The 16860-nt window shown below is 41.4% G+C and overlaps 1 protein-coding gene across 1 annotated transcript in view; it reads left to right on the top strand.

Moving 5' to 3' along the window:
• cntn3a.2 (contactin 3a, tandem duplicate 2) overlaps positions 1–15253 on the top strand; it is a 36480-nt gene extending 21227 nt beyond the window's left edge. Inside the window, exons 14-22 of the mRNA XM_073470311.1 lie at positions 4068–4226; positions 6186–6335; positions 6487–6557; positions 7233–7467; positions 7957–8066; positions 10703–10889; positions 11122–11234; positions 11358–11526; positions 15156–15253. Of these exons, the coding sequence (XP_073326412.1) occupies positions 4068–4226; positions 6186–6335; positions 6487–6557; positions 7233–7467; positions 7957–8066; positions 10703–10889; positions 11122–11234; positions 11358–11526; positions 15156–15253 (1292 nt within the window). The remainder of the gene's footprint in view (positions 1–4067; positions 4227–6185; positions 6336–6486; positions 6558–7232; positions 7468–7956; positions 8067–10702; positions 10890–11121; positions 11235–11357; positions 11527–15155) is intronic.
• The last annotated feature ends 1607 nt before the right edge of the window (positions 15254–16860 follow it).

The raw sequence follows: 16860 nt of genomic DNA, 5'->3' as shown, positions 1-16860 counted from the left end.
TGAAGATGTTTTATGGTTATGTTTTTTACTCAGATTATTAAGAATGCTGGCTGTCGGGGCGTGTAATGTTCATTTTGGCTTTTAAACTGAAATGGGTTTTGTTTCAGCCTGCAAACCAAAATGTCCATATTCTCATGAAAACCATTCGGTGTGTCATCAGAGAGGACACAGTTTTCATGTGCTGCTTAGTAGCAGACGCTTGATTACCTCAGATGGAGAGGAGGCTTGCTTTTCTTTTATATTGCGCTCAGGGAGGGATGCTTGTGGAAGTGGAGAACTTGACAAAACTGTGTGAAATTACAGGAATATCAGCTATTTGTGTTTTCTCTCTCCACTCTCTCTCTTTCTTTGTAATGACCAATTTCCAGTATACTTGGATCGTACTTGACAGTGGAAAATGTTTAGATGCCTGTCTGTGCTCACTCGTGCAGTATGTATGGCTCCACAGAGACACAATTGTCGAGAGTTACATCGGGCAGAACAGAACAGAACAACTTTTGTGATGTGTTTCGGGGAGCGGCAGGTTTGCAAGAGGAGGGATGTTTTTGCCTTTGATCAATAATCTGCCAAATCGCCCAGCAAATTGACAGTACGCAAATATGTTAAATGTCAGATGAGGTGAGGGATGATTAGGGTGTCAAGATTTGAAGCGGCTCAGATCCATATCTTTATCTTGCGAGGATACCCACCAGTGATTTAGCTTGGCGTGCTGAAGATCTTGTAGGCAAATGGCATAAATAACCTTTCCAAATGGCCGAGGACTAAGTGGAAATGAGGCTGTTTCTCATGTAGAGGCACTATCAAGCCCATGGAAATGTATTGGCCCCAGTATTGACTGGAGAGAAACTTGTCAGCGACTCAGATTGTGCATTATTTACACTTCCTGCCCACGGCAGCTGTCGTGAATGTCTCATTGCTTGGATCGAATGGCTTCAAATGTTGGGCGACAAAGCATAAAGCTGAATAGGAAACCAGTCATGGAGGGGGGACGACTGGAAGCTTTCACAACTGTAAACCTTAAACTGACATGGCTATCTAGTGGCCAGACAGTCGTGATCGCATTTGCAAACCTCCACTATGTTTATACCTATAACCAGTAAACAACCCATAAACTTACCCCCAGTGGTATCAAGCAGGTATTGTTGTTTGTCCAGATTGTAACATATCCATCTCAATGCATGGACAATAATCAGTGGTGGAAGAAGTACTAAGATCCTTTACTTAAAGGGACAGTTCGGCCAAAAATGAAAATTCAGTCATTATCTTCTCACCCTCATGCTAATGGAAGGTCAGGTTAAGTTTCTTAGTCCATGAAACATTTCTGGAGCTTCACAGCAAAACAGCGTTGCAGCATTTTCCTAAACAACTGAAGTAAATGGGGACTTGTTTTAAAATGTAAAAAAAAAATAACTGAAAAAAAAAACACAAAATGGCTCCATACAGCTTTTCCAGCGTAACCCAAGTGTCAGGACGCCAAGAGACGGACTCGATAACAAAAAAAGTGATTTATACCATTTTTTAAGCCGAAATCTTTACTGTAGCTGCTGAGCTAAAAGTGTTAGCTTTTCAAGTGAGTGCACGAGCACAATCGTGCATCAAGAGATAAATAACATCTTTCCAAATCAATTTTTGAATCTCTGGGCTTTTTGGAGACTTGGATTGCGCTGCACAAACCATACGGAGCCACTTTATGTTTTGTTTGTTTGTTGTTTTCCAGTTGTTGTTGTTTTTTTATTTTAAAACAAGTCCCCATCTACTTCAGTTGTTTCTGTGAATTTTTGTGAAAATATTTGATACTTTGCGGCTCAACACTGAAATAAAACCATCGAAATAGTTTAGAGGGGCAGTACTCTTTTGGGAAACAGTGAAGTAACTGTAAAAAGTACAGTGGAAAAGAAGTAATAATATTGTGCTTGAACACAGTACAGCAAACACTTAATGTACTTACGTAGTTACCTTCCACCACCGACGTTAATATATCTTTGCAGAAAAAGTTGTTGCTGTTTTTTTTTGGATCTTCTTCCTACCAGACACACTGTCCTGTGTTGTGTATATTATCCAAAGCATTAGGGACACTGAATCTGGAAATAGATGTTGCTGGTGAGTTTTTCAAAATGTCATTTTTCAAAGCTCTGGCCACCACAAAAAAAAATCCATTCATCCCCCATTTATTTTGGGGTGGAGGCAGAAATCATAGAGGCAGATATCTTTGACGAATTAAAGACAAAAGTAGCTGCACACATACTGTGAGAATCTCGCTTCCCTTTGTGGCTACGTGTTCTCAAAAAAACAGCAATTGATGACGAACTCATTTAACTGCGATAATGATTGGGTCAGTGTGATTTGATCATACTCGCAGTAAAACCAGATTATTTGTATTATTTGTGACAGACGGAATTATTACAGTCATGTAGTATTAGACAGCGATAGCTGTTGAGTCGTTTTGCAGGGTGCTGCTGTTTCCCATCGTGTCTCACTCCACTCCTCTCGCAGCGCTGAAGGTCAATGATAATAGCGCCTGACACAAAGACTCTTGAGTGATCATCTAGGTTCCTGTTTTTTACACTGGTTGTGGAAAATGTTTTAGATGCCACTCCACGGTGCCTCGCAAACACTCCGCGGGGTGGTGGTGGTTATGGAGAAGGTCATGTTACACAGATAACATCGCTGTCATTAGCATTCAGACCACTTGACGAGCACTCGTGCTTGTTTGACAGCTGCATCATCATCGTCATCACCCTGGAAGACAGCATGGGGAAATACACAGTGAGGACAGCCAATATTATTTCATCCCTTGTATCACATACTGTTATTCAGATTCAGCTCTGACATGTGTGGCTTATATTCTGAATTTTGGTAATAATCAGTTTAGCTCACAATAACATAAGCATGTCTGTAAGTTTTCATAATGCTGCCCGATATTAATTTGCCCCGTGCCAAGTTCACAATAAGAGCCCAGACAGTCTGTCCATATTAATAACAGATTATTTGAACACCCTGAAGACAGTGACAGCACCCTCTTGCCTCAGCCAATGAAATATAATTAAGAGGATAAGGAATTGATCCTTGATTGTGTGCTCCATTAATATGTATTAATGAGGCCAGTGTATTAAAGGTTTTTTTGATCAAGAGCTGCTAATGAGTTTTACAAAGATCAATATCTCTAAAGCCAGGCCTCGGAGGCCAAATGTATGTGGGCAGCACGTTAAAGGCTTGTGTAAACAAGAAAATGTAGTTCAGCAGCCTTACTTATTAACATGCATGTTGAGTGGGTCTGCTAAATATTTATGCTTTCACGCTTTTACACATGTAGCACGCAGCGGCTGAACCATAAACGCAAAATCAGTGGTTTATCTTTCCAAAGCATTGATTGTGTATCAAAATAATAATTTCCCACTTTAATAATTAGAATGTTTTGCTTCAGATTAGAAACCACTCCAGAGCCAGTGAGGAGTGCGAGCAGATCTAGGGGCGTTATTAGTCTGCGGTCTGTCTCACAGCTCTCTAGTGGTCCATTATTTCTGATGAGCCGACACGTTCATTAGGACAGGAAACAGTAGATGAGGCTAAAGTAAAACATCACACCACTTAATTGGCGGGATAATGAAAATAAATGATAAAACTCTTGGTTCTTCAGGGCTGCGAGGCCCTTTTTCATCTTTTACCTTTTAATTTGACTCCCTGCATCTACTTACGTCTGCTGTTTCATCGATCAATTACCGGGAGGACCACGAAAGGGAAGGATTACAAGTTGGGCGAGTATTGGAGGATAAATCTTGAATTAACTTTTAATTCCTTGTGAAGGGCATAACTTCTCCTCCAACTCAAAGATTTTTAAAGATGTTTCTGTCTTGCCGACTTCAAGCTATAGAGGCTTTCATCTTAACAGTAATCTCTTTTAGCTATGTAGTTTGGCTGTAAGTGTTTCTTTTGAGCAAATATATTAGGTGTTCATGTTGTTTTCCTGCAGTAGGTGTGAGTACACGTAGTCACATCCACATTTCATAGTCTCGTCTGTGCCTCTGCATGTGCAAGAACCTCAGCGTCTGTTCCTGTGATTGTGCCAGGTCCCCCCAGCCCTCCAGACTCTGTGACGGTGGAGGAGGTGACAGACAGTACAGCCCAGCTGGCCTGGAGCCCCGGCAGAGACAACGGCAGCCCCATCACCAATTACCTCATCCAGACCAGGACTCCCTTCACTGTGGGCTGGCAGAGGGTTAACACAGGTAGGCAGCAGTCGGAAGATGAATTTTCATCTAATACCACATGTGATGGTGTTCAGATGAATCCCCGCAGGGAAATTTTCTTACAGCTGGGAGGTCAGAGTGTGGGGTCAGCTCTGGAGATGGGAGGGATTCAGGGTCTGACTCAGGAGAACTAGAGGTCATCGCTGCTGCTTTTACATGATCTCATTTAAACCACTTTACTGACCTTTACACCTGCCTCAGTCCTCAAACCAGACAGTACTTTTCATCTGCTTAAACCAGTGGTTCTCAAACTGGGCGAGCTCCCCTGGGGTGACATAAAGCCACTGCAGTGGGGGCGTGAATGACCTGGGGGAAAATATGGAGTCAATATCAGCTGAATTAATATACCAAACAAGAGTCTGCTGATGCTATCGTGCTGACCTTTATCTCACTTAAATTAAACTCGGGTGCTTCCCCATCGTTTTTAATGATTGAACCATACTGTGGTCTGGGGGGTCATGAGCTTTTTCCAGCTCCTGAAAGGGGGCATGCCAGAAAAATCTTAAGAACCACTGGCTTAAGCTAAGTCAATCTGTTTGGATGCCATCTAGCTCTTGTTTCCATGCACATATGGCAAGTTGCTTTGGAGAAAAGCATCTGCCAAATGAATGGAATGAAATTCAAATTTGATTTTTTTATTTCATTAGTTTTCATTAGGGACACTGCTCAATGATTAACAGGACAAAGAACTGGAAATGAGCCACAGCTAGCCTAAAATGTTGAACAGAACACATCCACCTACAGTATAAGTAAAGCCACAGTGTAACACAGCAGCTAGCTCAACGAAATATACAACAGATGTCTAGACGCTTTTAGACATTTTATTGCAGAAATGTTGGATACTTTATCTGTAAATCTCCTAGAATCAGTTTAGTTTTTACCGCTCTCATCAGTTTCAGTTTTGGCTGTAGTAGTTGTAGTAGAAGTAGTGTGAAAGAGGTCTAAAGGCAGATAGCATACAGTGGATATGGTGATGCCTTTAGACCTTTATTCTCACCAAAAATAGCCGATGGACACAGTGCAGCATTTAGCGGCCAGAAAGCCACATATGTCTGGAGTGCAGAGCTAAAATGATCAAAAGACAATATTGGACTTGGATTTATCAGATAGTCTACAACACAACTCCAAATGATTTCTAATGTTGCTCCGTATCTGCTGGATGTTTGAATAGGCAACTGTTTACTTACAAGTCAGATAACATGAGTATCAGTCAGTAGTGTTTCAGCTTGTTTCAAGTTCAAAAAATCTGTCAGTGCACGTTTAAAGTAATTGTGTGTAGGATTTGAAGTTTCTATGGCACCCTTAGCATTAGCATCAAAGAAGACACTGCTGCAGACAGCTCCTTTCATATCCTACCCCTTTATGTTACCTTAACTTACCTCTGTCCTCTACATTTCCTCCATCCATACAGCTGTGAGTAGCCACATTAGGGAACGGATCTACAGTATGTTCCCAGGTATCTCATTTACCCTCTGATTGTGTTTTCTGGTCAAATAATCGTGACCCTAGAGCTGAGCAACACAGGACCTTGAGGACATAGGACCCTTTGTAGTTTTCCCATCACGTGCAATGTAAATCTGGGGAACATCGTACCCTGAGAACTCCCTCACATTACTTGTAGGATCATCACACTTGCATGCCAGCTTAAGAGTTTATTTTGAGTATTTTGCTGTAAAATACAAGGAAGGTCTGTTTTCTGGATCTATGGCAGACTTTTGATAGTCTAGACTCCGAACCAAAGCTCATGTGACTTTCATCATAACAACACTTACATTATGGGGCATCGTGCACTGCTTAAACATAGTTATTTAATGATTTGTCCTTTTCATTTTGTTGTTTTGCAACTGTGAATAGATTTAGTTCTCTTGTTTTACTCTTATTCAGCTACTCCCACTGTTTTTTATCAGCTTATATAAATGCTTTTTTGTTTTTTTCCAGTCCCTGAGGTAATCGATGGGAACACACTGACGGCCACTGTAGTGGACTTAAATGCCTGGGTGGAGTATGAGTTTCGTGTTTTGGCCAAAAACAGTGTTGGGGTTGGAGAACCGAGCCCTGTGTCAGTCAAGACCAGGACAGAGGACGCAGGTACAGTAAATGCAATTCACCACTATCCTTTTCTCCTCAAGTCATCCTGATCAGCTAGAAAATATCAAATCCTCAAAGTGTGATTGTACAACTTTCTTAAGCTTGGAGTGTTTCCTTGTGTGGAGGTGTGAACATGGTCTGTGTTGTGTAGTCCCTGATGCAGCCCCCGGTGATGTGGGTGGAGGAGGTGGAAGCAGATCTGAACTGGTCATCACATGGGAGGTAAGTCATCAGTCTTATGTTCTAGTGTGTTACTCAAAGTGGCTGCAGTTAATCTTTTTTATCTTTGAGTGAGGTGCTTAATATTTCTCCCTAAATCAAAGCCCCTGCTCTGTTTGGCTCGTGGGTGTCATAAATTTTGGGTCAATTGAGATCTGGCGCTGTAGTCGTTGTAATTTCATAGTTACAGAGTCTGCATGTGAGGCGGCGGCGATGTATTCATAAGCAGAACACTGAATCTGACAGTTATTGTCATTTATGAGGCTTTGATCTGCGCTGAATTGCTGTTGTTTAGCCAAAAAGTGAATTGCTCAAATCGAGCAAAGGAGGAAGCCAGCCGGGGAGCTGAAAAATAATGTAGATATTGAAGAAGTCATTAGCCGGCTCATGCTATCTCATTATTTGAGTTTTCTCATTTCATTAAAATCAGAAATACCTTTTCATTTTTAAAAGCTGCACAGACGCTCTGTAATGAGCTTGGATTTTCTTTTTTTTTTTAAATGGCATTTTACTGCTCATTTCATTTCGTCAGGTGGGTCACAAAAGCAATTTGTGGGTCACGCACTTCTTTTGGCAGCATGAGAGTGTGGGTGGTGATTGTTTCAGCCCAGCGGCGGGGTGAACGTGAGTGGTTTGTATATGTTTTAATATCACTATAGTTTTGTGTTTCACTCTCAGCCTGTCCCCGAAGAACTGCAGAATGGTGAGAGCTTTGGTTACATCATTGCTTTCCGCGCCTTCGGAGAAGTTAGCTGGACTCACGTGGCCACCTCTGCCCCTGGCGCGTCTCGCTACGTGTACCGCAACGAAAGCATCGCACCCTTCTCTCCATTTCATGTCAAGGTTGGCACTTACAACAGCAAAGGACAGGGTCCCTTCAGCCCTGTGGTCACCATCTACTCTGCAGAGATAGGTAAGGGAATGAACGTGAGTGGGATTTTTTGCAAAGCTACAAAGCTTTTTCTGTTTGTGAAAGGGGGACAGAGATCATGAAAGTGGTTTTCAAGGTAGAGGCATTTATTTCCCTGCATGAAAAGCAGAAGAGACACGCAGGACAATAAATCTGCAGAAATCTTTTTATGAGTAAAAAAGGGTAGGGGGGAAAAATTGCACAACACATTCATGTAAGGACAGACTGATTGCCTCAAAATATCACCGCTCTTTTGAATGGCTATGAAAACCGGTTGGCATTTAGATCTATGCTACCTCTCAGCATGCTGAGAGGGGGTCAGTCTGTAGTGTGGTGTTGGTCTATTTACCAGCAGCACCTGTGTGTGATGATTCATCCAAGTGGGGAATGGTGCACTGTTATAAATGTAAAAATTGAAGAGATTTGTTCTGCGTGTCTCTGTGCTGTTGGAAGAAGTGCAGAAATGCTCAGTCTCCTGTTGTCTGTTTTCAGAGCCAAGTGGGATGCCAGCAGGAGTCTGGGCCAGAAGTGTCTCAGCCTCTGAGATTGAGGTGAATTGGCAGGCTCTCTCCTTCACCCCTGAAAGGGTTCTGGGCTATGAGGTACATTTTACCCTTTTAAATGGAAATAGAAATCACACACAGCACAATTCAAATGCTTGTCATCGCCCCTGTTGCACCTCAAAGCCATCACTTCCAAACTCTGTGTCGCCATGGAAATGGCTGTTTCAGTCAGGCGACCGTTACAGCCGAAATTATACAGTTCTTTGTAGCAACGCGACAGGAAAACATGTCACAGCGTTTTCATAGAGAACAAAAGAAAATTGCCTGTCCACATGCCTTTTCATGTTGCTGTCAGTTATGGGGTCATGATACGGTGCTTCATGATAGTCTGCGTCGCAATGCTGTACCAGACTTCATGTGAGAATACCAAGAAATGGCGTCTTAACGACACACAAACTGTGTGATGATACTGAACACTGTTTTTTACAGTCTAACACAGGGCTCGCCATAGTGGGGCCTGCAGGCCACAGTTGGCCCGCCAGATGTTTCCAGCTAAACAAAATTTTAGAAATACAAAAAATATTTTTAAAAATACATAAATTAAAAAGATCCTAATAATGTTCATACTGTTTTAGTTTTTGTTAATTATTTGGGCTCCCTAATTTATTTTCAGCAGAATGACACTTTGCACAGGAAGCCAGGCAATTAAGGGAACCTGGGATCCTTTCCTCATAGTGGGTGCTTGCTTTTAACCCATGGCCCACCATTAAAGGGTAACTCCACCAATTTGACACATGAAAGTGTGTTTACAGGTCTTGGGGGGGTCTTGGGGAGTACTTCTGTACAACTGCTCCTCTGGAACCTTTTGTGGCTCCAGAGGAAGCTGTGTGTAATCTGATAAATTGCCCCCAGTGATGCCACTCATGGCTAAGTCGCATTATGGGTAATGTAGGCGACAGGGAGAAGAATGCGTGGTTTAAAAAAGGCAATATCTCTGGTTTTGCTTAATCGATTATTACCATTTGTTTTAAAGCTGTCTATAATAAGTCAAACAGTGTGGACTGATTTTTTGAAAAACCTGGTTCCTACATTACCCACAATGCAACTAAACCATTGAGTGACATCACTGGAGGTAATTTATCAGATTACATGCAGCTTCCTCTGGAGCCACAAAAGACTTTATGCTACTTTTTTCACATATTCAGTAGGACTCCCCAAGACCTGCAAACACACTTTTATCTGTGAAAATGGTGGAATTACCCTTTAAGTTTCACTTTTGATCACTCTTTAGTCTTTTTTCACTAAATAAATAAGAATATTTGACACCAGCTGCAACAATTAGACGATTCATCTATTAGTTGGTTCAAAAGAAAATTAGTAGCCAACAATTTTGATAAATGTTTCTCGTTCAAGCCGAAATATAAAAAAATTGCTGGTTGACTGTGACATGTATTATTGTAAATAAAGAGTGTTTTGGATTTGGACTGTTGACTGAACAAAAGAAGCAATATGAAGACGTCACTTTGGGCTCTGGGATGAACATTTTTCACATGAATTATTGAACATAATTGATTAGTCAGTGAATTGGGAAAATAATCAGCAGATTAATGGAAAATAACCGTCAGTTGCAGCCCTGTATTCAACTAGGCCTATTACATTTTAAACCCAGCGCAGTAGATTGAATTACTATTTTACCTTCAGATCTGGGACAGCCTGATTGCCTCACCTGCATAATTCAGACTGAATAATAAGGGCGATCAAAGTGCTTTAATGTGAGATGTTGATATTATTCTCAATAAAATCAAAGCTCTTTCAATAATTCCATCCAGGAAAATAAGCTTTTGTGCCATTTCATATCTGAGCTTCCTCAGCGACGTCAACACCAGCTAACATTGAATAAAGATGGTAGGGAAGAGGACGGGTGTGGGGTGGATGTCAGTTTGGGTTCATTTATTTTCAGTTTATGCAAAATGGTCACTTATTATATAATTGGTAACTTTAGTTGGTATTTGATGTGTAATATTTTCATTTAAATCCATATCAAGATGAGAAAGATTTTCATTAGGGGGGAAATCATTTTTGCAGGCTGTGTGACGCTACATTTAATGATGTATTGTAGTGCTGAAACAATCGAACAATAAATCCCCCGGTCACGCCATGAAAGCATCTTGATTGTTAATTCTGATAATTGAATCATCGTTTCAGTCATCAGGCAAAAATGCAAAACTGGTTCGAGCTTCTCACATGAGAGCATTTGCTGCTTATTGCTACATGATTGTAAATGAAATTACCTTTGTGTTTTCCGGTGCTAGTCATCATTTAGATGGCGTCACCTCAAGTTTTGGGAAATTATAGTGGGCATACTTCATTATTTTTGACATTATAAAGATGCAATTATTTATAAAACACTCAGAAAAACAGTAGATTAACCAATATCTTTACTACTGTGCCGCTCTTTCAGCGGTATTTGAACAATGTCGAAACATTCCTCAGAGTTGTAAAGGTGCATCAACAAAAGCTTTGTAATGTCAGATCAAATATCCTGCTGGAATCAGAGGCAGAAGCAGATGATACACCCCGCGGCGATCATTTAACAACATCACATATCTCTCCCGACATCAAAAACAGCTACAAACGCATCGTTGTGCTGTATGTGATGGAAAATGCATTCTGCCGTCGTACGCATTCCAACGCCACGTATCACGGTTCACTGACCTGCTCTCCGTCTTAAACAGGTGGTTTACTGGGAGGATGACACCAAACCGGAGACCATGGGGAAGGTTAGAGTGCCTTGGAACCAGACCTCGGTCACAGTGAGCGGCTTGGCAGGAAACACGCAGTATTTCCTGACGGTCAGCGCTTTCAACACAGCAGGCACCGGCCCCTTCCTCCCTGCCATCAACGTGACCACAAAAAAGCCACGTACGTTGCGGCACCCGAAGGCGCCTTGCTGCTCAAGTGTTTGTGTTTGTATCCACGCTGATTGTAATTCAGAGGTGGGAAGTCTATTCTTAGCTGTCCCTAAAAAGCAAGAGAAAGTACATCTAATCTCATTCTTGGAAGTATCGCATAAGAGAAATATGGTAATTCTTGGATAATGATGTGACATTAACATGTTTCTGTGCTGACAATGAATTATTTTTATATCATGCAGCACCGACCCAACCGCCGCTGAATGTCGAATGGACCCTAATTGGCTCTCACTTGTCTCTTTACTGGGAACCTGTGGTGGCAATGGAATCAGAGTCAGAAGTTACCGGCTACCAAGTGAGTTAAACATCACCGTAAGCTTCACACACTCAGCGTGGACCTTACCTGCGTGGTAGCTGTCAGGCTGTAAGAATGCATGTTTACAGAGTGTCACCCGGCTTGTTTCTCTCCCCCGTTCAGCTGTCATACAGAAGACAGAGACACAAAGAGGTAAACACACTCACAACAGCCAATTCAACAGCAGAGCTGACCCTCCCCGAGGAAGAGGACGACTACATCATCCACATTCAGACGCTGAGCGAAGGAGGGCTGGGCCCGGCCTCGGATCCCATACAAATCCACCAACTAAGTAAGCTCGCTCTGGATCGGTGTTCATTTTTGAAGCTATTTTAGATTTAGTCTTAGTCTTTAGACAAAAATTTGTTTTAGTTAGGACAAAAGAAAGCATTTGAATTGTATGACCAAAAGGTTTAATTGTCCCGGACTAGTCATACTGGTCATTGTCAAGGCCTGCATGTTTCACTCACCAGCTTTGAAGCTCTCAAGCTGATGTTAGCAAACACATAACGTTAGCCTGGAAGCTGCTCTCATTTATTCATTATTTTGCCTTTTTTGTTTTTGCGGGAAAGCTGTCCTCCAGCCAGGCTATGGAGACATGGCTTGCTACCAAATTTTGCTTTTCTCTCTTTAAACTTAGCCAACATGGTTTTTCCCTATATGTTTCCTTCGAACGATAGGACAATATAAGCCTTTTACTTGTCTAACCAAAAAGTTGTCCTGGACAAGTTATAACGTTTAATTGTCAAGCCCTGTATGTTTCACTCACAAGCTTCGAAGCTAGCGAACTGACGTTTGCCTTGGATCCCATATGAAACCACCAAGTAGGGAAGCTCTCTCAGGTTCGGTGTTAATGTTGGCAGCTATTTTAGATTTAGTTTTAGTCTTCAGACAAAAAATGCTTATTAATTTAATCAAATTTTTTCTTCATTAGTTTTAGTCTAGTTATTGTTCGACAGCAAGTTGCTGTCTTTAAACTTAGCCAACAAGGTTTTTCAAGCAATTCACCCGTCTGGCCAAAAAGTTTACTTGTCCCAGACAAGTTACAATTTTAATTGCCAAGAGCCCTGCATGTTTCACTCACAAGCTTTGAAGCTAGCAAACTGACGTTACTTAACACATTCACGCAGCCAACGTTAGACGGAAACTAGGCTCATTCGTTCATTATTTTGGAGCTGTTTTTGCTGCTGTGGCACGGCTTGCTAGCAAATCTGGCGCAAGTTGACTGAGCCAACTGCCCAGTAACACAGACGTGATGTCAGCAAACTGATATGCTTATTTAACATTAGGACTTAGCTGCAGTTAGCTAACGTTATCTCACTGTGGCATTAATAGACGCTGCTTATGTTGTAGTGGATATGTGCTCAAGGAATAATTTGAGTCTGGCTCGTTCCTGCACAACAGAATGGCTGCAAGAAATGTAGGACTTTTTCAGTCTTCAACAGTATCACTGAAAAACGCTGATCCCACCATGTTGTAGAGAAACACAACAGAACGGTAACATTCGACATATAGATTCAGCAGGACCCCCGGTCTCTCACAACTTCTATTTTGTGTTATTTGCCCACTCTTGTAAATGAAGTCACTTAGCACTTCTTAAACCTGACAGGGACAGTTTGTCCTCCGTTGACTCACCATTACTCGCGTCCCCAGCCACCCCCGTTCGGCTTCTTCCAGCTCTTACATTTTTGCTGAAATATGCAGCACAATCCATCTCTGTCGCAGGGGTTGACTTCCTCTTTTACTAGGTGCTATTACTGTCCTGTGGGACTCCGGGGGGCTCGTCTTCTGCTCTAAATGCTAATTTGCATTGTTGATATTCTGTGTTGAATCCCTGAAAACAGCAGTTGAGAGAGATAGAATTCCTCGCTGGCTTGTCTTTGAAATTTCATTTGAAAAATAGACCTTTTTTTTTTTTTCACAGCGATCCTTTGGATACTGCAAAGAGAAAGATGTGGGCTGAAGACATTAGCAGGCCAAACAGAGCGCTGTGTTTGTGGAAGCTAGTGGCTCTAAATCATCAGATGTGCAGATGATGTTCAGGAAGATATATGTTTTATCCAGGAAAGGGTTTTTTATATGTATATTATGTCATTACACGAAAATACTCAGCGATCCATAAGAGTTAATTGAGTCGCTTAAATCACATATGAGAAACTAGCGATGAGAGCAAACTGCATCAGGCTCCTGGTCCCTTTACACACAGCTCCCTTAATATATCTATGTTTTATATATGCGTTCGCAGTCATAAGGCAGGACATGATTTAGTTTTTACCGCATTTTAAAAACCCCTGTTAAGCTTCAGCATGCATGTTTTATGTTTTTTTTTTTTAATTTAAAGGGGAATTCAAATGAATGAAAGAAGTGTGTTTTATGATGATAACATTACTGCTCAATAACGGACAGGCTTATATATGATTTCCTGGGAGCCAGTCATTCCAAAATCCTAAGCCTGTTACCATGACAGAAGGCTTGGTTTTCCCATTGTATCCCCCACAAAATGTTTTTAAATCGGATGTGTGGATGGATTCCAAGCGAAAGAATGACAGGAGGATGAGGTGCCCACCATTTATTTATCTTTCCTTTATGCAGGTGGACCTTATGATTTATGATTATCTTATTTAAGATTTTTTGTTTTTCTCCAAAAAGCGTGTTCACTAAAAAGAAAAGATGTACAATCTGTGAAGCAATTAAAAATATTTGTTTTTTATTTAAATGTATTCAACAATGTTTTAGTGCCATTATAAGATTTAAGAAGAGCATATTTCGATAATTAATGGGTTAATATTGTGAATCACATTGTTCTGCCAGCCAGGATAATTGTGACACGAAATGTGTAAGTCATCCCGTGCTTAACAGGGATCCTTTTTCCGTAACGTCACTAAAGGCTCATTTATGCTCCCTTGATGTATAAAACTTTATACGTTTAACAATATAACCGTCACTGCCCACATACTTCCATGCGTCTTTCAGGATGCCATGGCGGTTTAGCAATACAACCACTTAAGGCCGCCGCTCAGAGTCAACCTGGTCTCGCTGGGACCTCCACTTTTCGTTCAGCACCCTCTGACTCACATTCAATTCCCGTCCAGCTGTTCTGCGGTAACTGGTTGTCTCTGTGCCCAGCCAAAGTAACATCATACGTTCTCACCAACTCGCAGAACCTCTCTTCAAAAAGTTGCCCCATTTTAAAACTTCTTCCTCTTGTCCTGTGGTCTTGTCTCGCTTGAACTATTGGCCGCACTGGCCCCCACGACTACCGGAGGTACTGCTCTGTTGGTCTGTATCCGTAAGCTTTCAGAAAACTGGCAGAAATATGAACGAAATGAGTATGGACAGAAGGCTCCGTCCGTGTCCATATGCAGTTCTAAAGTTGAGCATAATTGAGCCTTTAGAGTAACAATCACGACCTGTGAGTGGCTGTAGAATAATGACCCCATGGGGATTTTGTTTGGTTCCCTATAAATCTTACTTTTTTTTACTAGATTTTGTTCACCACTGCACGAAATCTCATGGAAATGAAGGCTGACTGGCAGGTTTGTTAGTATTTGCGACTCTGAGGAGAAAAGAAAGCAATCAGCAACAATAATACCACTTAGAAATGGTATGGCATTAATAATCATTTTTATTGTCCACAAATGTGGAAATTTGCCTTCGGCTTCAGAGGTTGGTTAAAAAACACATTCTAAAATATCACAATACACACAATGAAAAATAACAACAGTAATGAACATGGTTCCAGTGTGAATGATGTTTTCCATTTCAGCAAAGTTATTGCGTCTGGTTTGAAAGACTTTTTTCACTTTCGTCTGGAATGTTTCGCTGATCTGTTCTCGGTTGAAAAAAATAAATGAAGAGATAAGACTGTGTGCTTCCTCCAGCCGTTTTAACATCAGTCTGTCTTTGTATTGTGTGTTCCAGGTATGAGTGCCCGCGGCTCGCGAGCCTGGAGCGTGGACGTCTCCCCCCTCTCCCTGCTCCTCGCCATCGCAATATCAACATTCAGGTCAACGTCGTGACACAATGACAAACTCTTTTTCAACCTTCTTCTTGGTATTTTTTTCTTAAATTTGTGAAAGTTGCTGAGTTTTGTTTTTTTTTTTTTGTTCCTCTCAGTTTTGGAGGTGACCACATACTATTTTGCAGTGTTAGTTTGCAGGTATGAGGCAGCACAGGGGTGGAGCGTGCTGCCAGACACTTAATTAACGGTAAATGCTTGAGCTTTTCTTTTTTTTTCCTTTTACGTAGGTCTGTTTTGACATTTCTGCCTGGTTGGGAACAATGCTCCATTTCAACTCTTTTTTCGAATGATACAGATGCCTTACTTCCATTCATGTGCCAAAGTAGTTTCAGCCTTCTTGTTGTTATTGCTAAGATAGCTACATGCTTTCCTCAACATTTTATTCCTCACAGTTTCTTACTACTTAAGGTCTCAGTGTACCTTGCGGAGGGCCGTGATGAGAAGTCATGTTTTGTATTTTTGGAGATTTTCACTTTTCTTCTCCACATCTGAATTGGCGAGTCGGAACATGTTCATTCACCCGTGCCCGTGCCTTTGGAGATTCTTGTAACGCCGTCACTTATAGACACTAGTCAGTGATACTTTCAGAGCATACTGCAGCCACCTTCATCTTTTCGTGCTCCATTAAAAGTTGGTTGTGTCCCAGATGAAACTCATAAAACAGCTCACAGTGCCAGTGATAGCCAATTACCTTTTATCATTTGATTGTTGAGAGCTGAATGTACCATGAGGGCTCCTACAGGTTTTAATGCCTCAGACCAGTTATTGTAAAAGCCGACTGATTGATGGGTTTTCTCTGCATTCACAGAGTTCATATCTGCCTGTATACAGCAGTAGTGGGAGAGTAGTACAGCTGTATTTCCTTCCAAACTAATGCTGAAACATTCAGTCAGGTGACAAAAAATAATGTACAGCATCTCATTTCTGTCATTCTTCAAGGTGAAAATGCCAAACGTTCCAAACAAGGTGTAGGTTTGATTGCAATCCATTTGCTGCCACACAATCCAACTCAAGGTTATTATCCCCTTTATACCATGGCCACATGCCAAAAAACTGCTATATGCATTCAAAATAAATGAACTGTCATTCAGCTACCTAGAATAATTTTATCCCTACTGTTTACAGTAATAAGATGAAATACACAGTAGCTGGGCAACACGTAGCTAAGCACCAAACAGATGATAGTCAGAAGGAGTTTGTTTCACAAGGCTGGGCTCTGAGTTTTAACCTGCTCACAGATCCTCCTTAGACTAAAGTCTTGTTATGCAGCTGCAGTAGAATCAAAAACTTGTAAACTATGTTTAAAGGAATAATCTTATTTGCTGTGTGCTTATTTGCTTTGGTGCCAAGTTAGATGAGAAAAGATGTAGTCTTGGTGCAGGCGAAACTGCTGCTCTGTCCAAAGATAACAAACATGCCCACCAGCACCTGTGAAGCTCAGGTCGTATCTTGTTTGTTGAATGTCATCAGAAGTGCGTGGCGGATTTTTGAACAGCTTTGACCTCAATCGGAGGTGGGAGCTGCTTTTGACAATTTCTATAACTTTCCTCAAATGACAATCTGCACATCACACCCATCCCACCCCTTCAGTGACCAGGCATGTAC

Source organism: Pagrus major, chromosome 7, assembly GCF_040436345.1.
Source record: "Pagrus major chromosome 7, Pma_NU_1.0".
In the NCBI taxonomy this organism is placed as follows: Eukaryota; Metazoa; Chordata; class Actinopteri; order Spariformes; family Sparidae; genus Pagrus; species Pagrus major.
This window is presented reverse-complemented; position numbering and strand designations above follow the sequence as displayed.